At 62.7% G+C, this 24,878-nt stretch overlaps 2 protein-coding genes across 2 annotated transcripts in view; one reads left to right on the forward strand and one right to left on the reverse strand.

Moving 5' to 3' along the window:
• PTDSS2 (phosphatidylserine synthase 2) overlaps positions 1 to 259 on the reverse strand; it is a 38,812-nt gene extending 38,553 nt beyond the window's left edge. Inside the window, exon 1 of the mRNA XM_062623331.1 lies at positions 94 to 259. Coding sequence (XP_062479315.1) covers positions 94 to 248 — 155 coding nt within the window. The 5' untranslated portion in view covers positions 249 to 259. The remainder of the gene's footprint in view (positions 1 to 93) is intronic.
• Positions 260 to 9,551: 9,292 nt separating this feature from the next.
• Positions 9,552 to 22,291, forward strand: ANO9 (anoctamin 9). The gene is made up of 24 exons (XM_062623386.1): positions 9,552 to 9,615; positions 9,679 to 9,872; positions 10,069 to 10,185; positions 10,627 to 10,763; positions 11,037 to 11,086; positions 12,042 to 12,100; positions 12,558 to 12,640; positions 14,095 to 14,229; positions 14,319 to 14,415; positions 14,878 to 14,938; positions 15,870 to 15,952; positions 16,338 to 16,442; positions 17,530 to 17,694; positions 17,769 to 17,805; positions 18,247 to 18,358; positions 18,514 to 18,571; positions 18,698 to 18,795; positions 18,897 to 19,066; positions 19,474 to 19,626; positions 20,091 to 20,238; positions 20,839 to 20,955; positions 21,130 to 21,223; positions 21,321 to 21,433; positions 22,224 to 22,291. The coding sequence occupies exons 1-24, from the start codon at positions 9,552 to 9,554 to the stop codon at positions 22,249 to 22,251; spliced, it is 2,478 nt and encodes an 825-aa protein (XP_062479370.1). The 3' UTR covers positions 22,252 to 22,291.
• The last annotated feature ends 2,587 nt before the right edge of the window (positions 22,292 to 24,878 follow it).

The following is a 24,878-nucleotide window of genomic DNA, read 5'->3' on the forward strand; positions in this document are numbered from 1 at the left end:
CGCGGAGCGGCCCCGCCGCAAGCCCCGGCCCAGCGCAGCTCCCGCGGCCCCGCTCGGTACCGGTGGCCCCGCCCGCGGCGCGGGGGCTCTCACCAGAAGAAGGTGTTGGTGCCGTCGTCGAAGACCTCGGACTCGGTGCTGCGGCGGGGCCCGGGCCCGGGCCCGTTGTGCTGCGGGCTCGGCTCCTCCAGCGCGGCCTTACCGGGACCGGGGCCCGCGCCGGGCCCGCGCCGCTCCCCGCGCCTCATGGCGGCACCGGGGCGGGGCACGCTCCCGTGCGAGCCGCGCATGCGCAGAGCGCGCCCGCGGGAGGGCGGGCTCAGGCGGGGCGTCCCTTGTTGCCGCGGCAACCGCCCCTCCCCCCCGGGATGCTCCGCCCCCGGGGCGCCGCCGGGTCCTATCGCCCGCCCGCTGCCAGCTCCCGCGGGGGGTGCGGCCTCTGCGCCGTGCTCAGCGCGTCCTGAGCGGGGGAATGACGGAGTGGTGCGTGATGGAGGGGAGCTCAAAGCTCCTCCAGCCCCAACCCCTTCCACTGGAGCAGCTTGCTCCAAGCCCCTGTGTCCAACCTGCCCTTGAGCACTGCCAGGGATGGGGCAGCCACAGCTTCTCTGGGCACCCTGTGCCAGCGCCTCAGCACCCTCCCAGGGAAGAGCTTCTGCCTAAGAGCTCAGCTCAGTCTCCCCTCGGGCAGGTTCAAGCCATTCCCCTTGGCCTGTCCCTACAGGCCCTTGTCCCAAGCCCCTCTCCGGGTTTCCTGCAGCCCCTTTAGGCACTGGAGCTGCTCTCAGGTCTCCCCTTCAGGAGCCTTCTCTTCTCCAGGCTGCCCCAGCCCAGCTCTCTCAGCCTGGCTCCAGAGCAGAGCTGCTCCAGCCCTCGCAGCAGCCCCATGGCCTCCTCTGGCCTTGCTCCAGCAGCTCCATCAATGCATGAACTCACCTCAGGACTTGCTCATCCCCCTCATGGCCGGCACTGCCCGAGATGGAGGCTCAAGAACTGCTCTGACCACACAAAACAGGGCGGGAGGAGGGAAGCAGTCCCAATGGGACTGAGCTTCCTGGTGGATTCAGGTGTGCTGACAACCTAAGGTGTCCGTTCCACTGCCGCGAGCTCCCAACGTGGTCTTTGGTGAGCAACACCCGAGCTTGTGAAACCTGGAAACGCCGCTGTTGGAGGCGTCAGGAGTTTGCCAAGGAAGCACAAAATTCTGCCTTCTCTCACCAAGAAAGTAGGAAGAGGGGGGGGGAATGAACACAGAAAACCTCCTTTCAGCTGTGAAAGGCAGTGGTGCCATGGGCACATAGACCTGGCACTAACACTGAAGCAGCACTGCAGCGATATTCACTGGTAAATCCTGTATCTTCTGGCAAAAGCAACCAAAACCCACACTATAAAATAAATGGCTCCATCCTACACGCACGTTCCTTGAATTATTCAGGGCTGAGTGCTCTTCACAGGCTGTTGTGTGGCTTCCAGCTGCCCCAGACTCCGCTTTCCCACCAGCCCCATCCTGAGGCCGTGGTTTTCCCAGGCCCCGCTTCTTTCTGTGATGGACATCGACCGTTTGACCACTTTTTCCTTTGCAAAACTAACGTGAGAGTGCTTTGCTGCAAAGGTTTGTCCGTCCGGGGCTGGAGCTGCTTCTCCAGGTACATCCCAGGGCATTGTGCTGCTCCTGTGTCCCCCACCAATTCATGTAACAGCTCATCCCCTCCCTACCTGGAGCAGAGCTTGCTTCCCCACTGTCAGTTTGAACCCATCACCCCTACAGTCCCTGACGAAGGGCTCCCCTCCAGCATCCCTGGAGCCGCTTCCTGCAGGAGCGGGCGGAGAAGGACGGGGAGGAACGAGGCACCGCTCCCGTGCTGCACTTACCAGCCATGGCCACGCGGTGGCAGCAGCGCCCCGGGCAGGGCGCAGCGGTGCCGCGGCCGGAGCCGCCCCAAGCAGCTCGCTCATCGCCGCTGCTCCCCAAAGGGCTTTCCACCGCCTCCTGGGGAGCACTCCACCGGATCAGCCCTGGGGCCTGCCAGGCTCGGCAAGCATTAGTCAGGCTTCAGACGCAGGTTCAGCATCACTGCCTTCCGCTCGAGGCTTTTCTTCCCTCTCCTTCCCCCCCGCAGTCAAGCCTTACGCTCATCTCTCTCCCAGTGTACTCAGCAGGTTTCCCAGGCACTCGTAGCTGCTTCTGACCAATGGCTTCCAAATGAGGAGGGAAACACAAAGTAGAAACGTTTCTCTTTATTTTCCCCACCACTTCGTACACTCGCTCACAAACTGAACTGCAAAGTCCTGTAGTGGCCAAGGGCATCCCCAGTGCTGGGCTCCCAGCCAGCTCCTGCCTTCACTGGGGCAACAGCATCCCTGAACCTCTGCTCCAAACCAGTTCGTGAGTGACACAAAGGTGGTTCAGGGACACAGCCCCAACAATCGGAGCTGAGAAACATAGAATCACAGAATCATAGAATGGTTTGGGTTGGAAAGGACCTTAAGATCATCCAGTTCCAACCCCCCTGCCATGGGCAGGGACACCTCACACTAAACCATGGCACCCAAGGCTCTGTCCAACCTGGCCTTGAACACTGCCAGGGATGGAGCATTCACAACCTCCCTGGGCAACCCATTCCAGTGCCTCAGCACCCTCACAGGAAAGAATTTCCTCCTTAGATCCAATCTAAACTTCCCCTGTTTCAGTTTGAACCCGTTACCCCTTGTCCTGTCACTGCAGTCCCTAATGAAGAGTCCCTCCCCAGCATCCCTATAGGCCCCCTTCAGACACTGGAAGCTGCTCTGAGGTCTCCCCGCAGCCTTCTCTTCTCCAGGCTGAACAGACACAACTTTAACATCTGGACCACGTCTCCTGAAGGGTCTTTCTGCTTTCACATCCTTCTATGCACAGGGGAAGGCAACACCCGTTAAACTCTTCTCCTGCAAAGGACAAAGTAAACCCCAAGATGCTGGGAACTGAAAAGAGCAAACGAATGTTTTATCACCATCCTAAACCTGGGATGTTGGCACGCAGTGAGCTCTGGGCACCCAGAAGAGGAGCTCCTGTCAGAAAGCATCAGTCAGGAGGGATGCAGGTGGGCACCACCACGAAATCACATCCCTGCACCCAGCTGGGGTTACTGGGGCAGGGGCTGACACCAGCTCACCCGGTGCAGTCACCACGGCCCAAAGCGGTTGGGGTCTATCGGTCCAGTGAGATGCCACAATGGATTAGGATGGGAACCCATCATGGGTGCAGCGGCAGAGCAGGGCGATACCTGCAGTGATTCCGGCTGCTTACAAAGGGGTTGTGGTTGCAACGGGCGCACCACAGCTCCACACTTCATGACTAAGCTGATTTTCCACCAGTAAAGTGGAAGGTACAACATCTCCCTCCCTGATCTGGGGTTTCCAAGCTCTGTCCTCAGCACCAGTGCCCCAAGAGCAGTGACTGCTGAGGCAGAGCATCGAGGGGGGGCTGCTTGGGAAGGAAAGCACCAGAAGAGGAACCCCATTGGTCTGATTGCTGCCCTAGTGCAAGGAGATCAATCTTGCCAAGGCAAAGCCAGACTCCTCCTAGACAGAGGGAAACACACACTGTCTGCTCCAGGGTGGGCTCTGCTCCCAAGGAACAAGGGATGGGACAAGAGGAACCGGCCTCAAGCTGCTCCAGGGCAGGTTTAGATGGAGCTGAGGAACAATTCCTGCCCCAGAGGGTGCTCAGGCATTGGAACAGGCTGCCCAGGGCAGGGCTGCAGGCTCCGGCCCTGGAAGTGTTCACACCCCATGGAGGCCTCAGTGCCATGGGTTAGGGGTGGCCTTGGCACTGCTGAGGAACGGTTGGCCTGGATGAGCTTGAAGGGCTTTTCCAATTGAGTTGATTCTATGACCTATGAAGCACCGTGAGAGATGCTGCAGGGTTCAATACCTGGACACAGCCCCCCTGCAGGCACAAACTCGCCTTCCCTGCTGCCCCACAGAGCCCACGAGCTCTGGGGACCACTGCCTGGTGCCCACATTCACCCCTTGGCCCATGTGAGAGGCGCTGCGTCCCCCAGCCTGGTGCTGCGGAGCCGCAGGAGGAAGCAGCAGCGCGGGTGTCCCACGCCTCACCCCATCCTGCCTCACCCGGCAGCGCCCATGGGGCAAAGGTCTCTGCCGGGAGCCGGGGAAAGCAGGATGGATGCGGCCAGACTCCGCTCCATCCCTGGGCGCACAGGGGTAGGTGTGCACACAGGGCAGGCACACACCAGGGGTAAAGGCAGTTCCCCCGTCCCGGCCAGCCCTGCAGGTCTCCTTTGGGACGCTCAAGGTCTGCCCGCTCCTTCCCCTGCTCCGTTTCCTTACCCACAGCACGACCCTGGCAAACAACTGCCTTTATTCCCGTTCTAAACTCACAGGTCTGGTTCAGACCTGGCCAGGGCACTTGGCAAAGCCACAGCGGTGCCGGCTCCACCGCGAACACCGTTCGGGAAGCGCTGCCCTTCCCCATGGAGTCGCAGCCGGATTGCCCTCCAGGACTGCCCGTATCTAAGAGGAACCCGCAGCAATAGCGAGTCCTGCCAGCCCCGGCTTACCACAGCGCCTTTCCCTCACCCTCTGTGTAAACAGCCCTGCCCTGCTCCAGGCCACAGACGGCTCCACGTGGACCAAGCCTCTGTGCGCAAAGCACCCAGCGGCGGCCCCAGCATCCCAGCGCGACCGCCGTCAGGAAAGCAGAGGCTGCAGCAGGGGTCCTCCAGCACCTCCCACCTACCTGCAGTGACAGGGTGCGGAGCAGCAGCAGGGCTCTGGGGAGCGGAGCGGTCAGAGCACGCTTTGATGCTTCCCTCCCCAGCGGGAGCGGATTCCGGGTCTCAAGGGCCATAAAACGCCTCCAGATGTTCCGGTCATCAATGACACCAAACCCTGACGCCCCCCATAGAGCTGTTACCCGTGGGGACAGAGAGCACAGGGCTTCCAGCACGGGCTTTGCCGGCCGCAGAGGTGCGGGGAAGGAACCCTCGCTCTCTGCTCAGCCCTTCCAGGAAGCCGCGTTTCCTCCGAGGTTCACACAAGGGCTCTGGGGCCACAAAAGGAAACCAAAGCGGTGCGGAGCAAAGCGGGCACGGCCCAGGGCAGGAGGCAGGGAGCTGCACTCAGGTGGAAGAGCCTCGGCGCAGCCTCCTCCCTTACCTGGAGCCCAGGCTCTGCCTCTTGCCCCGTCAAACTCCCCCTGGCCCCATCCCATCGGCTCCCGAGGCGGGCGCTGCTCCCCCCATCCTCTCACCCCCCCGTTCCCCGTGGCCCGGCCGCCCCCAGGCTCCGCTTCGGCGCTGCTCGGGCTCGGGCAGCTCCGCTCCGCTCCGCTCCGCACCCCCTCCTCCTCCTCCTCCTCCTCCTCCTGCTCCTGCTCCTGCTCCTGCTCCCGCCCGGGGCCGGGCAGCGGCAGCCGCACGCGGAAGCCGAATCCCTGCGGGCTCCAGGTGAGAGCCGGGGCCGGGAGCGGCGGCTCCGCGGGACCCTGCGGCGCTCCCCGGGGCGAGGAGGGAGGCTCCGCTCCGCCGGGCTCGGCTCGGCTCGGCTCGGCTCCGCCATGCAGGTAGGACGCGGGACCCGCTCCCGGGGGGGTTTGCAGGACCCGGAGCCAGCCGCAGCCCGGGCACACGGGGCACAGCGCGCTCGGGCGCTGCCGCTTTCAGCCTTCGGAGCGCTCTGTGCCCGGCAGAGCCCCCGATCCCCTTCCCGGGGAGCGACCTCATTCCCCCCCCCGTGACAGGGGCACGGGTGTGCGGTGCCGGCTCTGCCACCCCCCCTGCACGGGGACCGAGCGCCACACAGCAGCCGAGGTGCCGCGGGGTCACCCATGGCCCCACGCGTTGGCACCAGAGCACAGGGGTGCCAGGGGATGGTCTGACAGAGACCGGGTCTTCAGCTCGGATAAAACCCGGAAGAGGCACTTAGAGCTGCGAGGTGACGGCCCCGGAGCACCTCAGAAGGGGAGAGGGGAGATGAGGCTTGTTTCTTTAGCTAGAAAAGACAAGGTGTGGGTTTCTCCCACCCAGAAAGGCAGGGAGACTCAAGGGTGCGTCTCGTGAATGCCCGCGTGTGTCAGTGACCTGCTCCATGAGACTGACAGGCTCCTTGGGAAACGATGAGGTAAAGCTGGAAGTGCTCTGAGCCATCACAGTGCGCATCCTGAGACAGGAGGGATTTGATCATCCCGGTGTGGGAGACGGGAACCACCCAAACCCTCCCTGGGCCCCGGTTAGGAAATAAAACAAGGACAGGAGATGCCACCCAGGTGCATTGCTTCAGTTACTCACTCAGGTGAGTGCATTCCAGCCCAGGAGTGCCTGCTCCCCTTTCCCTGGATCCGATAACCCCACACAGGGCAGGGGGTACCTGGTCTGTACCATAGGGACCAGGACCCCCTGATAGAGCAGCAGAGAAACCTGCTCCGGGGCAGGGAAACCCTCTTTGACACTGAAATCCCTGCTTCTCCTTGTGCCGGCTGCTTCTCCCGCACCTTTGCACAGCACAATTCCAGCCCCAGGGCAGGAAAGAGGGAAAGGCCCCGTCCTCAGTGATAACAGGGATTAGAGTCCAGGGTTTATCCAGCAGCCCCAAGCAGGGTGGCCCTGCCTGCACATGGGACCGACCCGCCTGCCCTGTGCTGTGGAGTGAAGCCATCACCGGCAGGGTCCTGGTCCCTGGGATGGGAAGTGAATGGATGCAGGAGAATGAGGGACCCCGAGCCCTGCTGCAGGATTCAGCTGCCTCCAAGCCACGTCCAGCCCCAGGCCAGGCCGGGCTCCTGCACAAGCAGCCACGGCTCAAAGCTGCCTTTGCCCTGCGATGGATCCAACTTGCTGCGATGCTGCTCTCCCATCACCAGGGTGTGCACATCCCACCCTGCACTGATGCAGGGTTTAGCGGTTACCCCACAGAGCTGGGCACCGGGGGTGGCCTGTGCTAAACAACCCACAGATTCCTGCCCGGTTCCAGCCCTGTGCACCAGGCACTAAATCCCATCACTGTGGGAGCACAGAGGGATGCCAGGTCCTGCTAACCTGACATCCTTAACACCTACACATGTGTACATGGGTGGCCCGAGCAGCATCCCAGAGCTGGGGAGGGACTCTTCGTTAGGGGCTGTAGTGACAGGACAAGGGGTAACGGGTTCAAACTGAAATAGGGGAAGTTTAGATTGGATCTAAGGAGGAAATTCTTTCCTGTGAGGGTGCTGAGGCACTGGAATGGGTTGCCCAGGGAGGTTGTGAATGCTCCATCCCTGGCAGTGTTCAAGGCCAGGTTGGACAGAGCCTTGGGTGCCATGGTTTAGTGTGAGGTGTCCCTGCCCATGGCAGGGGGGTTGGAACTGGATGATCTTAAGGTCCTTTCCTACCCTAACTGTTCCTTGATTCTATGATTCTTGGGGTTTGACTGGAAAATCAGGGTGCACCAAGTCCCTGATGGGATTAGAAATCAGGGATTGCTACTGCAGGCAGGTGGGGAAGCAGGGCAGGAGCTGGCTGCTTCAGGTCAGGGACCAGCAGGTTATGACTGGGAGCGCTGATGGAGGAGGATGCTCTGGGGATGCTCTGCAGGCTCAGCCCCAGTGCCCTCAGGGAAGGTCCCGAGGCACAAGCAGGGGCTGGCAGCTCCATCAGGGACAAGGTTCCAGTAGGCCAGCCTGGCTGCACAAAGCCCCGTGGCTGGATACATCCCACTGTGAGCCTACCTTGGCAATCCCATCCGCAGCTCCCCAGGAAAGGGATGCACTGGTCAGGATGCTTCAGCTCCGGAGCAGGGAACCGTGCTGTAGGTGGTGGAGCTGGGGGTCACCTGAAAGAGAAGCTGATACCAGCAGGTCCATGCACCCCATCTTGAGCTGCTGGGGTCAGCAGCAGCAGGGCAGAGGTGCCGAGGGGCATTAGAACACCTTAAAACCCTTGCTGCCAAAGGGTGGGTTCCCCTCCGCAGCCCCAGGCAGGGAATCCCGGCAGGATGAGGCTGACAGGGACCAGCCGGGCAGCAACGGGATAGATCAGCACCAGCATCAGAGCCGCAGCAATGGGGCAGAGCCCAATGAGGCTCAGCACCAGCATCAGAGCCGCAGCAATGGGGCAGAGCCCAATGAGGCTCCCATCTGCTGCACTGGGCCCAGAGAGGGGCTCTGAGCCAGGGACATGGAGCTGCTGCACCCACCACGGGTTTACCCCCCCGGGGAGACCAACCCAGGCCAAAGCCCAATTACCCCAACCCCCAAACCTGCTTATGGCTTTGGCAGGGCAGAGGATGCGCTTTAACCCCCCACCGCCCCCATCCTGCCCCAAATCGGGTGCCTTCAGCAGTGAGGAGCTCTGGTTCCTGTTGAACAGCCCCTGGGGGAGAGCAGCCCCCTTCCCACCTCGTCTCCGCTGCCTCCTTGCGGCTCTGCTGCTCTGGGTGACGCCTGGTCCCAGATCCTCGTGTGTGGGCGCGCTTCATCCCTCCCCTCATCCCGGGCTCTGCCGCTCCCACGGCCCCGTTCCCCAGCGAACGCTCTGGAGCCAGATCTTACATCAGGGCAGGGTTGCACCAGAGCTTGCAGCCGGATGAACTCGTCTGCCCGGCCCCGGTCCAGGGCACGGTGTCCTCGGTGGCCGCACTGGTACTCATGGTAGCCCCTTCCCCTGGCAGCCCCGTGCCCTCGGGAGCAGCAGCGCGTCTGTGCGGCCGCAGCGGATCGCAAACCCCGCTCCCAAAACGCTGGGTTTAAGGCAGGATCCACTGCCCTGTTCCCAGCACCATCCACGGAGCGTGTCCTTACCAAACCCACTGCAGTCACTGGGACCTGGAGCCTGACACACTCCTGCACGTCCCCTCTTGCCCAAGAGGGAGCTGTGGCTGCAGAACCAGGCAGGATGAGATCACACCAGGGGAGCCAGGCACCGAGGACAGGGACAAAGGGGTCTGAAGCTGATGCGCCCCAGCTCTGGGTGCCCACCGGCCCCGGGCCACCCAGGGGTGCTCAATGCAGCATCCCTCAGCAGAGGGACGGGGAATCACAGCGGGCACTTTGCTCTGTGCCCCCCCAGAGCCGCCCCACTGGGGTGCCTGAGCCTGGAGCAGGGAGGGGGAGCATCCGTGTTCACCCCTTTCTCTGGGGCCAGTAGCCCACAGGAGGTGCCCAGGCAGACCAAGCACCAGCAGCTCACCCTCCCCGCTGCCCCTTGGCCACAGGCAGAGGCATCCATGGCATTTCCCAAGGATTGGGAACATCATCACAACGTAAAACTCCCTTTCCCACTCACCTCAACACCCCAACAGTGCCCTGGGTGACAGGAGCACCCAGTAAAGGACTGAGCAAGCCACTGCAGCAGGGACAGAGGGGCCAAGCACTGACCCTCTTCAGGTACAAACACTGGGGCATTGGGTGAAACAAGGGGTGAAGTCCAGAGCAGAGGGAGGGTTTCTCCCCTGCGGTACCCTGACATCCCCAGTGTGAGCAGACATGGGACGTGAGGAGGCTGCGCACTCATCCAGGATCCCAACAGAGCTGGATGTGGCTCAGGAACACCCCACACTGGAGACAGGAGCGTATGGAGAAGGCTCCGGACAAGCCTGCTCTCACCCTCTCCGTGGGCATGGGCAGGGAAGCAGCCGGTGGGCCTCCAGCTGACGCTGGGATGCAGTTTCAGCTGCACGGGCTCTTCTGATGCACCACAGCCTGGTCCCGACGCCCGCAGCAGGCTCTGCTCTGGGCATCCCGGTGTCACGCACGCATCCGCAGGGAGAGGTTTGCTCCGTGCCCGGCCACGGAGCCTGCTGAGACCTCCGGGGTTTTCTCTTGCCAGGATGAGATCCTGCTGACCCCCTGGAGGGATTTTCCTGTGGAAGATGTGGAATCTGCCCCCTCCCTGGTGAGTTCTGCTCCCTCCGCACCCAGAGAGCTCAGCACAGCCCAGAGGGGCAGAGCCAAGGCAGCAGCTGCCTCCGTTTCCCCAGCAGAGGGGCCTCACACACAGTCATGATCGAGCCCCAAACCCCGGAGAGCCTGGAGCAGGGAGCGCTGTCCCCTTGCCACCCCGTTAATTCCCTGCTGGTTTCTATGGGCAGGAGGAAGAGAAGTGGGATTTTGTCCTGGTGAGCGACATCCATGAAGTGGGCAGCGAGAGGGAGATCAAGAGGAAGAAGTTCCTGGATGAGCTGAGCAAGAAGGGGTTCACCATCAAGGTGAGGAACAGGCACTTGGCTCTGCCACGGTACCCAGGATCCAGGCTGGCTTGGGCTCCTGCATCCCAGGACATGGGGGAGACCTGAACCATTGAGCCCATCAGTGCTGGAAAATGAACCGCTTGCCCAAGGGGGCCTTGCAGCTCTGCCCCATCCCTGTTCTGCTCCATTCCCTGTTCTGCCCCATCCCTGCTCTGCCCCATTCCCACTCTGCCCCATCCCTGCTCTGCCCCATTCCCTGCTCTGCCCCATTCCCTGCTCTGCCCCATTCCCTGCTGTGCCCCATCCCTGCTCTGCCCCATTCCCTGCTCTGCCCCATTCCCTGCTCTGCCCCATCCCTGCTCTGCCCCATTCCCTGCTCTGCCCCATCCCTGCTCTGCCCCATTCCCTGTTCTGCCCCATCCCTGCAGTTTCCTCCCATCCCTTCTCTCCTGCCATTAGAAAATCGAGGACCAGAAGCTCTTCTATGGGGTCCGTGCCCCGAAGCTCCTCTTCCGGCAGTACCAGTGGCTCCTGAGGAACCCCGACAGCCGGCAGCAGAGCCCCGACGCCCACCACGATGTAGCGGTGACCACGAGGTGGGTGCTGAGCTGGACGCTCACCGCCAGCACCCTGTGCTTCCCTCTCCCCACACCAGCACCCCCCTTGCAGCAGGGCCTGGCTTTCCGTGCTCCACAAAGCGCCCAACAGCCGGATTCCCATTGCTTCCCCGCTTCCTTCCCTGGATTTTGGTGCCCACCTTCTCCCTTCCCTCCCTGGTTCTCCAGGGCCCCACAACACACGCACTACAAGTAGTGCACACGTGCCCGTATCCCCAGAGCAGCCTTTATCCACGCTCTCTCCCTGCTCAGGATACGGATCGTGAACTTCATCCTGCAGAACACGGTGACGCCCGAGCTCGGTAAGGGAATGGGGCTGGAGGGATCTGCACAAGGCTCCTGCCCCATGGTGGGCACAGGCACCCTGGGGGCATGCAGCGGGGGGACAAAGCCGGGGCGCAGCTCAGACACAGAACTTGTGCTGCATCTGGAGGCTGGGACACCGGGAGTGCAGGACCCAGCTGCAGCCCCTACTCCCTCTCCCAAGCCCATCGCTGCTCCTGGTGTCCGCAGAGGAGCTGGTCCCTCCCTGGCACCCCAGGATGAGCACTCAGGGCGCTGGCTCTGAGCATCCACCCCAGTCCAAGCAGGCTCTCGGGGCGCTGGCTCTGAGCATTCACCCCAGTACAAGCAGGCTCTGAGCATCCACCCCAGTCCAAGCAGGCTCTGAGCATCCACCCCAGTCCAAGCAGGCTCTGAGCATTCACCCCAGTCCAAGCAGGCTCTGAGCATCCACCCCAGTCCAAGCAGGCTCTGAGCATCCACCCCAGTCCAAGCAGGCTCTGAGCATTCACCCCAGTCCAAGCAGGCTCTGAGCATCCACCCCAGTACAAGCAGACTCTGAGCATCCACCCCAGTACAAGCAGACTCTGAGCATCCACCCCAGTACAAGCAGACTCTGAGCATCCACCCCAGTCCAAGCAGGCTCTGAGCATCCAGCCCAGTACAAGCAGGCTCTCGGGGCGCTGTCTCTGAGCATCCATTCCAGTACAAGCAGATTCTGAGCATCCACCCCAGTCCAAGCAGGCTCTGAGCATCCACCCCAGTCCAAGCCGGCTCTCGGGGCGCTGGCTCTCTGGCTCTGAGCCCTCCTGGCTCGCTCCCAGCCCAGCGCCGCCCGTGCCGCAGCAGCACACCCGCAGGGATTAGCGCTGATCCCAGCCTCTCCCAGGCTTCCGTCTGCTGCCCTCCGAGGCGCGGGGTGCTCCTGCCTGGCAGGGCAGAGCAGAGCCCCACTGCCCCCCCCTCTGCCTCCAGAGAAGCTGCAGGACCTGATCAAGAAGAAGGTTTTCGAGGCCGCGTTTCCCCTGCACGAGGTGAGGCCGAGCACACGGCGATGGGGCACGGCCACGGGCACGGGAGGTGCAGGAGCAAGAACGGGGGAGCCGCTGGGTCAGCCAGGGCTGCCTGTGGATGAGGGCACAGCAGAGCTCCCAGCGGCAGCCTGGGCATCACAGAGCCATGAATCAGCCAGGCTGGAAAAGCCCTTCCAGCTCATCCAGCCCAAGCATTCCCTATCACTGCCAAGGCCACCACTGCCCCATGGCACTGAGGCCTCGTCTCCTCGGTGTGTGAGCACTTGCGGGGCCGGTGCCTGCAGCCCTGCCCTGGGCAGCCTGTTCCAATGCCTGAGCACCCTCTGGGGCAGGAATTGTTCCTCAGCTCCATGTGAACCTGCCCTGGTGCAGCTTGAGGCCGTTTCGTCCCATCCCTTGCCCGGGTATTGAGGCTCTCCGGATGTTCCTGTGCCCGACCGAGTTCTCTGCTCCGCAGAAAGGAGAGCTGAGCGAATTCCTGAAGGAGAAATGGGCTCGCTGGAGAGTTATCTTCTGCCGCCAGCCCATCGAGAAGATCAGGTAACGCAGCACGAGAGGCCCAGGGCGTCCCTCAGCGAAGGTCCCACCTGAAACCCGGGAGCTTTATGCCCTTTATGCTCCTGTTCCCATCATTACCTTGAGCCTGGCCCCCCCTCAAGCACTGGGCTCCCTCTGAAGCCTGAGAGCTCTTTGCCAGGGGCCCTCGCTACGGCACCAGCTCCATTTGCTCATCCTGCAGCATCCAACAGCCCCGCAGACACAAGGGTTTAATGGGCCCCTGGGTTTCCAACCGCAATCAAAGGGGAGGTGAGGCGGGAGCAGAGCATCAGAGGCTGAGCCTGGGGCCACGTTAGCACTGCGGGAAGAGCACGGCGCTTGGCTCAAGGGGAGGAAGGAGCAGCCGTGCTCGGGAAGGAGGGCAGAGGCACACGCACATCCCTGCGGTGTCAGGGGGCTGGGCAAGGCAGGGGAAGGGCTCAGCACCGCCGGGCAGTGAATTCCCTGGACCAGAGGAGGGCAGGCCGAGCCATCGGTACTTGCCATCCTCCTCGCCCATCCCAACCCGCACCGGAGCTAAGGGGATGCTGCCTCCAGGAGGCAGGGAAAGCATCGCGGGGGGGGCTGAGCCACCACAGCCCGCACCCCCCGCAAGCCTGGCATACCCAGAACTGTTCTGCAGGCACCGGTTGCAGCTTGGGCCCTCCCCATCCCCACCTCCCTGACCTGGCGCACACCGGTCCCACAGGCTCTCCCCTTCCCTCCCTCCTTCATGGAAAGGCAGGAGCAGCAGCCATGGGACCATACCCCCTTCCTATCAGTGACAGCAGCTCCCCTGTGCACATTAACGGGGGGGGGGGGGGGGGGGAAGAAAGCAAAAGGGAAAGAAAAGGCCACCAGGAGACCCCCAGCTCTTTTTCCTGCTGAAATCCCCTGGGAATGCTGCATAGAACCATAGAATAGTTAGGATTGGAAAGGACCTTAAGAGCATTCAGTTCCAATCCCCCTGCATCCTGAAGCTCCTCTCCAGCCAGGCTGACTCTCCCCATCCCCATCCCAAGCCCCAGGCACAGGCATCACCACACCTGGACCCTCACCCTTGGGGCTGTGAGCATCCGTGGGGCTGAGAGCATCCCGTGAGGCTGTGAGCATCCCGTGGGGCCCAGCATCCCATGGGGCCGTGAGCACCCCACGGGGCATCCCATGGGGCTGTGAGCATCCCGTGGAGCATCCCATGGGGCCGAGCATCCCTTGGGGCTGTGAGCATCCCGTGGAGCATCCCGTGGGGCCGTGAGCAGCCCGTGGAGCATCCCGTGGGGCCGTGAGCAGCCCGTGGAGCATCCCATGGGGCCGAGCATCCCTTGGGGCTGTGAGCAGCCCGTGGAGCATCCCTTGGGGCTGTGAGCATCCCGTGGAGCAGCCCGTGGGGCTGTGAGCATCCCGTGGAGGACCCCATGGGGCCGTGAGCATCCCGCGGTGCCCGCTGTCCCCCCCAGGTGGTACTTCGGGGAGAAGGCAGCGCTGTACTTCGCCTGGCTGGGCTGGTACACGTTCCTGCTGGGCATCGCCGCCGCCGCCGGGCTCCTGGTGTTCGTGGCGGGGATTACGATGTTCAACTCCAGCCAGGTGAGGTAAGGCCTCGGGACCGCCGGGCGCACCCCGCGGGGCTCGGGGCCGGGCCGCCCCCTTTGCTCCCCTCTGCCCCTTCCTCTCCTTGCAGCAAGGAGATCTGCGAGGCCACGGGCACCATCATGTGCCCGCTCTGCGACCAGCAGTGCCCCTTCTGGCGCCTCTCCGACACCTGCACCTATGCCAGGGTACGCAGCCCCTTCCCAAGGCAGCCCCTTCCTTCCCGAGGCAGGCTGCCCCTTTCCTTTCCTTCCCTTCCCTTCCCTTCCATTTCTCCTTTCCCTTTTTCCTTTCCTTTCCCCTCCTTTCCCCTTTCTCCTTTCCTTTCCCCTCCTTTCCCTTTCCTTTCCCTTTCCCTCCCCGAGGCAGGCTCATGGTACGGGATGGGAAACGCTCCCAGCTCGTGCTGCCCCAAACCCCCGGGAACTAAACCCACCCCAACAAACCAACTGCAGCACACAGGAAAACCCCACTGAGCCCTGTACTGAGGAGGAGGAGCACGGAGATCACGGTCTCCATCACCAACAAAGTCCCACCGTCCATCCCCCTCCTGCAGCATCTCTGCCTGCCTCGAGGGGATCAGGGTGGCGAGAGCCCCCCCCAGCCCCGAGGTGCCCCTGCACCCATCACCATGTTCCTCGTCCCCCCAGGTCACCCACATGATCGACAACGAGGGGACAGTCCTGTTTGCCATGTTCATGGCCATCTGGGGTAGGTGCCTGCGGCTTGGTGCCAAGCACACACAGCAGGAAAGAAGGGGCAACCTCATGTGGCTTGGGGGGAGGAAGAGGGGACTCCAATGCAGCTTCACCACGCAGCAGCTTTCACATCCACCTCCAGGGCCAGGCCCTCCCCTCCCAGCCAAGGCAAGGCACAGAATCCCCTTCAGCACCCCCTACCTCAAAGCTCTGCCCCCTTCATTCACCACAGCCCCCTCATGGCTTTTATAAGGCTCTATGAGTGGGTGTTATGGGGCAGCTGCCCGGGATGGGGGGCAGCTGCAGGGAGGAGGGGCCAGCAGACCCTCATCAGCCTCCCCAGGCTGCTCCATCACCTCTCAGCTGCGCTGGAACGAGCCCAGCAGATCCCTGTGCTCTGAGCTGACGTGGTCCCATCACCCCATAGAACCAGAGAGCGGTTTAGGCTGGAAGGGACCCTAGAGATCATCCATGACCCTACCGGCTACCCATCTCGTTTGCCTTACTACGGCAGTTACAAGCAGCACTGCAGGTGTAGGCACTGGCTCTCCACTGCACAGCCATGGTCTGAGCACCGTGGATGGGGTCTGTGCGCTGCTGTGGGGCGGTTGACACAGGGGTGAGCTCCGGGAGGTTACTCCACAGGACAAGGGGGGGGAAAGGGGCTTACAGAGGCGCAGCGCGGGATGTGAAGCCTGAACACCATCGGCCTGTTCCACTCGAGGGATATTGTCCGTTAACCCAGACGTGTGTGCCTGGCACCATGCAAAGCGCTCACCGGGTTCATGCCCCGTGCTGCAGACACTGGGGCTGGTGACATCCATCCCCATCCCCACACGGTGCCGCGTGTCCAGGTCCCGTTGGGGGGTAACACGATGCCCACCCCGCAGAGGGGTGACTCCAGAGCCACCCCAGTGTCACCGCGCTCCCTCCTTGCCCCACAGCCACCGTGTTCCTGGAGCTGTGGAAGAGGCAGAGAGCCAGAGTGGTCACCGACTGGGACCTGTACCGCTGGGATGAGGAGGAGGTGAGGATGCGTCTCCCCTGCTTCCAGCAGGAGCTATGGCAGCTATGCTTCAGCTGGAGCCATGGAAAAGCCCCGTCACAGGGACCCCTTTGCCCAGCTCCATTCTCTGGAGATGGAACAGCTAACGGAGGCACAAACAGCAAAGCCCACATCTGGCAGCCCTGGGAGAGACAGAGCCCTGCAGAGGGCTGAGCACACAGCAGCCACCTCACCCGCACAAGGGCTTGAACTCATCCAGCTCTGGCCTCACTGCCTGGGCTGGGCATCCACTGCCCACCCCTGTCCTCTGGCGCTGCTCATCCCGCAGCCACCCCTGGACATCCCAGCAGCCGGGCTCTGCTCTGCTGGCTCCATCCCCATGCTCTGTCCTGCCTTTGTGTTGCAGGAGGAGCTGGCCCTGGAGCTGATCAATAACCTGCAGCACGAGCCCCGGCAGTACCAGCACTCCTACTTCCGCAGCACCATCATCCTCCTCCTGGTTCTGGTGATGGTACGTGCCGGGGACACAGGAAGACCTGGCTTTAGGGCACGTGGGCTTTCCCCCTTCCCTCCCCACTCTGCTGCAAGAGCAGCACCTCACAGTGTCCTGTGGAGGGCCCTGGCACAGGGTGCCCAGAGAAGCTGTGGCTGCCCCATCCCTGGCAGTGCTCAAGGCCAGGTTGGACACAGGGGCTTGGAGCAAGCTGCTCCAGTGGAAGGGATCCCTGGAGCTGGAGGAGCTTTAAGGTCTCTTCCAACCCAAACCATTCCATGATATAGGAACAATTTGAGGCCATGCCCAGATGAGCTCTGTGAAGGGGGAAACTGGGGTTGAAGGGCTGGTGGTGCTCAGGGGGCTGGTGATGCTCAGGGGCTGATGGAGCTCAGGCACTGGTGATGCTCAGGCATTGGTGGTGCTCGGGGGGCTGGTGGAGCTCAGGGGGCTGATGGAGCTCAGGGGGCTGATGGAGCCATGCACTGGTGATGCTCAGGCATTGGTGGTGCTCAGGGGGCTGATAGAGCTCAGGTCCTGATGGAGCTCAGGGGGCTGATAGAGCTCAGGGGGCTGATGGAGCTCAGGCACTGGTGGTGCTCAGGGGGCTGATGGAGCTCAGGTCCTGATGGAGCTCAGGGGGCTGATGGAGCTCAGGGGGCTGATGGAGCTCAGGTCCTGATGGAGCTCAGGGGGCTGATGGAGCTCAGGCACTGGTGGTGCTCAGGGGGCTGGTGATGCTCAGGGGCTGATGGTGCTCAGGGGGCTGGTGATGCTCAGGGGCTGATGGAGCTCAGGGGGCTGATGGAGCTCAGGCCCTGGTGGAGCTCAGGGGGCTGATGGAGCTCAGGGGGCTGATGGAGCTCAGGTCCTGATGGAGCTCAGGGGGCTGATGGAGCTCAGGGGGCTGATGGAGCTCAGGCACTGGTGATGCTCAGGGGGCTGATGGAGCTCAGGGGGCTGATGGAGCTCAGGCACTGGTGATGCTCAGGCTCTGGTGGTGCTCAGGGGGCTGATGGAGCTCAGGTCCTGATGGAGCCCAGGCCCCGGTGGAGCTCAGGCCCCGGTGGAGCTCGCTGGGCTGGGACACATTCTGCCTGCACAGATCGCGGTGCTGGTCGGCATCGCGCACGCCCTCGTCATCTACCGGGTGGTGGCAACAGCGCTGTTCACGCAGAGCAGCTCCGAGCTCCTGCGCGAGCAGGCCGACACGGTGGCCGTGATGACGGGGGCCGTGCTGCACTACATCACCATCGTGGTCATGAGCAAGGTGCGGAGCGCGGCACGGCGCGGGCAGGGCGCTGCTCCGGGCTCTTCCGCCACCGACCCGCTCGTGTCCCGCAGGTCAACAGGCGCGTGGCCCTCTTCCTCTGCGACCTGGGTAAGGCTCCACACGGCGTCCCCTGGGCCCCGCGTGCAGCCACGCTCCTGCCCGCTTCCCTTCCTCCACCCCAAAGCACCCGCTGGGCACCCACGTGCGGGCAGCAGCCCCATGCGCCGCAGGCGGCTGTCCCACGGCCACATCGTGCTTTGGGGGCAGTCACCCCATAGGGCCGAGAGCCAGCGGGAGCAGGGAGCCACCGCCGCTGCAGGAGCGCTCCGTGCGCTGCCCTCCCTGCTGCAGGGCCCCTTCTGCCCCAGTCCTGGCCCGATGGAGCCGGGCTCAGCTCCGGCGCAGGGCTCGGCTGAAGGGCAGGGAAGGCTCCACAAGGGGCAGGGACTCTCCCGACCCTCAAAGAGCCGCTGTGGCACCCAAGGGGCAGCCAGGAGAAGGCCCCCCCCACGCCGTGACCAAGTCCCTGCGCTCTGCTCCCTCACGCAGAGAAGCCCCGGACCCTCTCCCAGCGCGAGAACACCTTCACCGTGAAGATCTTCACCTTCCAGTTCTTCACCAACTTCTCCTCGCTCATCTACATCGCCTTCTTCCTGGGGCGGTGAGCGGAGCCTGGGACCCCACGCGGGACCTCAGAAGGGCCGGAGTGGGCATGGGGACGCGGGAAGCCCCTCATGTCTCTATCAGAGCCCGGGGGCGATGTCCCCATCATCGGTGCTGGGGCTCAGCAGACGTCGCTGTTCCTTCCCTGCCCAGGATCAACGGGCACCCAGGGAACTACGTGCGCATCGCCGGCAAGTGGAGGCTGGAGGAGGTGATGCTCTGGCCCTCACCGCAGCTCCCGCCCTCCCTGCCCCACTGCCCAGCGGGGCAATGGGGAGCTCAGCTCCTGCCCTGGCCGCAGCCCGCGGACACAGCCCCTCTCCTCTCCCCCTCGCAGTGCCACCCCAGCGGCTGCATCACCGACCTCTTCATCCAGATGGCCATCATCATGCTGCTCAAGCAGACCATCAGCAACGTGATGGAGTACCTCAACCCGTGAGCCCTCCTCCTGCTGCTGCTCTCTGGGAAGCGGCTCCCTCCTTCCCCACGCAGCCCCGCTGAGCTGCAGGCAGCACAAAGCTCTCCCTCCCTCGCAGCTGGATACGCCACCAGCTACGCAGGAACCGCCTGCGGCGCCCCAAGAAGAGGAGGATGATGTTAGGGGAGGAAGAGGAGGCCGAGGACCCCTGCAAGAGGCAGTGGCTGAGCAATTACGAGCTCAACGAGGTCAACATCTTCAGCCTGTTTGATGAGTTCCTGGAGATGGGTACGTGGAGCAGGGGGTCAAGGAGGAGGGATGCGGGTGCAGAACCACGTCTCCCCCTTGCCTGATGAGGAGCCCCAGCGTAGACAAGGAGAGCTCTGAGACGAGCTCCATCAGCCCTGGCTCACCAAGATCATCCTCAAACAAGAGAGCAGGCAATGGCCTGGCCTTGGGCCCCTGCTCTCCTCCTGCAGTGCCAAGGGAGTGGCTGGGAGCCCAAGCTCAACCTGTGCTCTGTGGGACCCCTCCAGATCCCCCTCTCCAACAGCCCTGTGGGAGGTGGGGGTCCCCAGAACATGTCTATATCCCCCTTTCACCCCTGCAAAGCCCCCCTGGCACAAGGCAGGACAAACCCTATGGGATGTCTATGGTGTGGTGGCTGCACACCGGCACCCCGTTGCCCCTCGCAGTGATCCAGTACAGCTTCACCACCATCTTCGTGGCCGCCTTTCCCCTCGCCCCGCTGCTGGCCTTCTGCAACAACCTCTTTGAGATCCACCTGGATGCCATCAAGATGATGCGGCTGCACCGGCGCATGGTGCCCAGGAAGGCCAACGACATCGGTGAGGCAGGGCACAAGGAGCCCCCTCCTTCCTGCACCACCGCTGGTGCCAATGGTGCCAGTGCGAAGCCTTTTCCCCAGTGTGAGGCCCCTGAGCATCCCTTGGCCAGGGGCTGGCATCACTCAGAACCACAGAATCCCAGACTGGTTTGGGCTGGAAGGGACCTTAAGCTCCTCCAGCTCCAACCCCTGCCACAGGCAAGGACCCCTGCCACTGGAGCAGCTTGCTCCAAGCCCCTGTGTCCAACCTGCCCTTGAGCACTGCCAGGGATGGGGCAGCCACAGCTTCTCTGGGCACCCTGTGCCAGCGCCTCAGCACCCTCACAGGGAAGAGCTTCTGCCTTATCTCCAACCTGAGCTTCCCCTGCTCCAGTCTGACCCCATCACCCCTTGTCCTGTCCCTACAGACCCTGAACAGTGGCTGTGAGCTGCCCCAGGGCCTCACTGACCACTCCTCTCCCGCAGGAATCTGGCTGCTGGTCCTGGAGGCCATCGGCATCCTGGCTGTCATCGGGAATGGGCTGGTGATCGCCATCACCTCCGACTTCATCCCCGTGCTGGTCTACAAGTACACGTACAGCCCCTGCGTGACCGGGAACAGCACTGGCGTGGAGTGAGTGCTGCCCATCAGCCCTGCCCGCTGCAGCCCTCTTTGCAGCGCCCCTGCCTCCCTCAGTGCCACCAACACAGGGGTAGGAGGCAGTTGAGCCTTTCCCCACACCAGGATGCGGGGAAAGGGAGCAGGGGAGGGTTTCCCTGGTGGCACCTTCTTCAGCATCCCAACCAGCTCACAGCACCCCTCTGGTGGGTAAACTGGAAAGAGCACCACGTAAGGACTGGGTGCCTGCATGTGCCCTCTCCAACCCGCTCCTCTGACCTCCGAGCCTTTACTCACCGGCCAAGTCCATCAAACTGGACAGAAGCCTCAGGAACTTCCCCAGGCTTTGTGAAAACGGGCAGCCAGGGCCGGGGGGGAGCCCCAGATGGGTGCTGGCTCCCCCAGACCGGGAGGCTACAACCGGTGCTCAACCACAGTACCAGCCACCCGAGAACCCCCACACCAGGGGACCCACAGAAAGGAGAGCTGCAGCCCGACAGGCTCTGCAGCAATCAGAGACCCCGGTGTGCTGGAGCAGACACGGGAGCTGCGGGCTGGGGGTCACCACAGCCCCTGGTGCAGCCACGGACCCGCAGCCACCGTGTCCCCCCGCAGCTGCTCCACCGGTTACATCAACCACAGCCTGTCCACCTTCCGCGTCCAGGACTTCGAGTTCCACTCCAAGCTGCCCCAGCTGCCAGCAGGCTCTGTCACCAACATCACAGAGTGCAGGTAAGAGCAGCCCGCGGCCGTGGCCCAGCAGCATCGCCCAGCCCCTCGCTGGGACACCCGGCCTGGAGCCGCGGAGCAGGCGGTGGTGGGGAGGGCTGGGAGCCGGCCCCCCTCGGGTCCATGCGGAGCCGGGCACAGGGGACCCCGTGAAGCACCCACGGGGCTGCGCTGCAGGTACCGGGACTACAGGAACGCCGAGGACTACGGCTACACGGCGCAGTTCTGGCACATCTTCGCCGCCCGGCTCGCCTTCCTCATCCTCTTCGAGGTGAGCACCCGGGGGGGAGGCTGGGGTGAAGGGGGAGGATGCTGGCAGGGGAAGGGGTGGGCCCGGGGAGCTCCTCACGGCCCCTTGCTCTGCGCAGCACGTGGCTCTGTGCGTGAAGCTCATTGCAGCCTGGTACATCCCCGACGTGCCCCTGTCAGTCAAGAACACGTTCCTGGGCAGGAAGCACAGCGACCTCCGCAAGGAGCTCAGGTGGGTGATGCCCACGCTCCACACAGGGCCCAGCCTCCAGCAGGACCAGGTCCATGCGCTCCAGAGCCCCACAGCAGGGGGTCACTCACCATCAGAGGCACGGTGGGGCCGCTCCTGCCCCTGCGGCAGCTCCAGCACCCTTCTCAGGGTGGCTTTCCCCGCAGCTCCCAGCCCAGCCTCTGCTACAGCAGAACTGGCTCTTCTTAAGATGAGGTGCGTTACTCATAGCTGAGAATCCATCTCCCTCCGTGCCCGTGGCTTCACTCACTAGCTCAGTTGCCTGGTTTTAGGCACTCAAGGCCAGTGAAATGAGTCCCATGGCAAGTGTTCACCATTTAGTGCTCACCAGAGGAAGGGGCTGCTTCATTTGGGCTTTTCCTTCAGGAAAAGGAAAGCTCCGAGTTAAAACAAGACACAATTTTGCCCAAATTTTCCATTTACACTTTAAAAAACCCCACGTGAAGTCTTTCAGCTGAAACAGAACTGATGCAGCCGAGAGCCACAGCCTGGGCCGCCCCGGTGCTGCGGCCCCCACGGGCTCAGCCCTGCTCATGGTCACCACGTCCCTGCTACCACCACAAAGGCCAGGCACAAGCAGAGCTGTGTTCAGGGAGCACCACGCTGCCACTGTTCAGCCTTCAGTCCCTGGCTCCCCCTGCTGCAGGGATTTCCCACAAGCAGGGTTCTCTCCGCACCGTGTCACTCCCTTGGCAAACAGCCTGTTCCACAATCCCCATTGCTTCCCAGTCACTCGGTTCCCTTCCACCACAGCTCTCTCCTTTCCCCCCAGCATGATGGAGTACTCCACCGAGGTGTAGCCTCTGCTCCCTGAGGAGCAACACGGACTGAGGCCGTGCCGTGGGTGCAGAGGAACCACTGCAGCAGCACAACGGGCCACGTGTCCCGGCGGTGACCGGGCTTGGACGTGAGCTGGGAAGGGACAATGCGATGGTGGCTGAGCAGGAGCAGGAGGATTTCTGCCTCCACAAGGAGGAAGGCAGTCGTGGCAGAGCCAGGGAGCTGGCTGAGAAGCTGGGAGCATCCATGGGGCAGCATCCAGCGGCTGCGAGTGCTGTTGGGCTTCCTCATCGACACCGCCTCAATGCGCGGCACAGGAAGGGCATTTACCTCGCTCCAGGTTCCCTCTGCAGCTCTTCTTTTGCACTTTGGACCCTGTTTTCTCTGCCTCCAGTGACCTCTGGCTCTTGCACCACCGAGACACTCGAGTCCTTCCTCCTTCACCACGGCCAGCGCCATCCTCCTCTCAACACGGCCACCATGAGGCTGCAGCTCCAACCCCCTGCTTTCCTGGCTGCTGGAAAACCAGAGCTGTTCCCCTGACTGAGCTTTGCTCCGGGCTCAGCTGCGTCCCTGTGCCTGCCCCAAGCACCCCACAGCTGTCCCTGGCTCAACTACCACGACCAAAGCAGGAAATAAAGCTATCACCCCTGTGGAGACAGCAGCCAGGGCTTCGGCTGTGCTCACACTGGGGTCATCCCAGCCCCTCCTCTGCCACCCACAAAAACCACCCCCAAACCTGCTTCTGTCTTAAATGTGGATAACCAAAACATGCCGGAGCTGAGGCTCCCCAGGGCCACCCACAGCTGTGGGTGACTCCATAGTGTGGGTGCTGCCTGGTGAGAGGCTGAAGAGAAGTTGGTGCTGTGGCCATGCACAGTGGGAAACCGCTTGTTAAATGTGCTGGGGTGACAGAAACACTGAGCTGCACAGGCAGGGCTTTGGAGGGCTCTCCTGCTCCAAACCACGACCTGCCAGCCTGAGCCCAACACTCCTCCACCTCCTCCCTGTCTGCAGCAGGGAGCAGGGATTAGAGCCAGGCTGGACCCGTGGCACAGCAGCACTGCAGCCCATCTCACAGGGGTTGGAGCCAGGCTGGACCCGTGGCACAGCAGCACTGCAGCTCATCTCACAGGGGTTAGAGCCAGGCTGGACCCGTGGCACAGCAGCACTGCAGCCCATCTCACAGGGGTTAGAGCCAGGCTGGACACAGCAGCACTGCAGCCCATCTCATAGGGGTTAGAGCCAGGCTGGACCCGTGGCACAGCAGCACTGCAGCCCGTCTCACCCATGTGCATTCCCAGCCTCCAGCTTTGCTCTCTGCCAGGTCTGCCTTCAGCAACTCGCTTCCTGACTCCAGGCAGCTATTTGTGCTTAAGGAACAAAGTCTCTGCTCGTTGCTGCCCAGGATTGATAAAGAGCTGCCCAGGACCGATAACGTGCCCTCAGATATGTGACTTCACTCGTTGTGAGTGCAGGAACAGCCCTTTGATGCCCAGGAGGTTCCCCTCCCCTTAGGTCAGACCTGCACAGCCTCACCAAACTGGGTTTGCAAGCGTCCGGGGGAAAAGCTTTTCTCTTCAATGTCCCTAATTGCAGTTAAAGGGGAGGCAGCAGCACGGGCTGGGTGACCCCAGCTCCATTTCCAGCCTCCTTATGGTCCTTGTAAACTGGAGGACAAATCCACCAAAGCCTCTTGAAGCTTTAAAGAACTGGAAACCGTAACTGGTTTGTCAGTTTAACCCCGAGCTCCACCCTTCCATCCCCTCCTCTACAAAATGCCAAGAGGTGCCTCCTGTGCCAGAGGGGAATTCTGGGATAACCTGAACGAGATGTGGGTGCCACAGCGTGGTCGTGTGGGCGCCTGCACATGTAACAGCAGTGACAGCCACCCGCGAGCTCAGGGAGACACAGATAAGCAAACAGCACCTCAGGTCAGGAACAAGTACTTCATTAGGGCTGATTTGTCTTGTCCTGTAATTAAGAGTCCTCAGCAGCCCTGAGAGAGGAACAGGATCGTGACTCAGGGTCTGTTGCTACACGGCTCCTCATCCTGCAGCAGTATCCTCGCTTCTGGGACTTGGAAGCAAACCCCGGCTTCATATCAATGGCCTTGGAACACAGTCACCTGGCAGCTCTAAAGAGCTTTCATGTCATTAGCTTCAAGCTGTCATGCATCAGGAACTGGCTGTTAATGGGCTCACACTGTAATCCTCATTCACCCGCTGGCTCACAGGGAGCATCTTGTGCTGCAGCGATGCAGGAGGCGGCAGGGCAGGGGCTGCAGGACACAGCCTCAGCTCAGGAGGGCTCAGTGGAGGGTTCACATGCAGAGCTGGGACTCTCCACGTGCCTGAGAACCGCAGAGAAAGGCACCGGCGTTAGCTCGGCCTCACACCTCCCCTCCCAGGAGCATGGAGACCCACTTGGGATGTGGCAGGGACACATCCTGACACCAGCCCCGCTCCCAGCCCTCATTCCCGCCCTGAGACCGAAACCACCTCCACTCCTCGACTGTAACTCACCCACGCGAGGCCCTCTGACGGACAAGCAAGGCCCCACGGGCTCCCGTTCTGCTGCCAAACCCTCTCCTCGCCAGGGCTCGGGCTCGCTCGCTGCGATGAGCGCCCAGACCCGCTCACACCGC

Source organism: Pezoporus occidentalis, unplaced genomic scaffold (genome assembly GCF_034315485.1).
Source record: "Pezoporus occidentalis ecotype Australia unplaced genomic scaffold, CSIRO_AGI_Poc_V1 ctg250, whole genome shotgun sequence".
NCBI classification, from domain to species: Eukaryota; Metazoa; Chordata; class Aves; order Psittaciformes; family Psittacidae; genus Pezoporus; species Pezoporus occidentalis.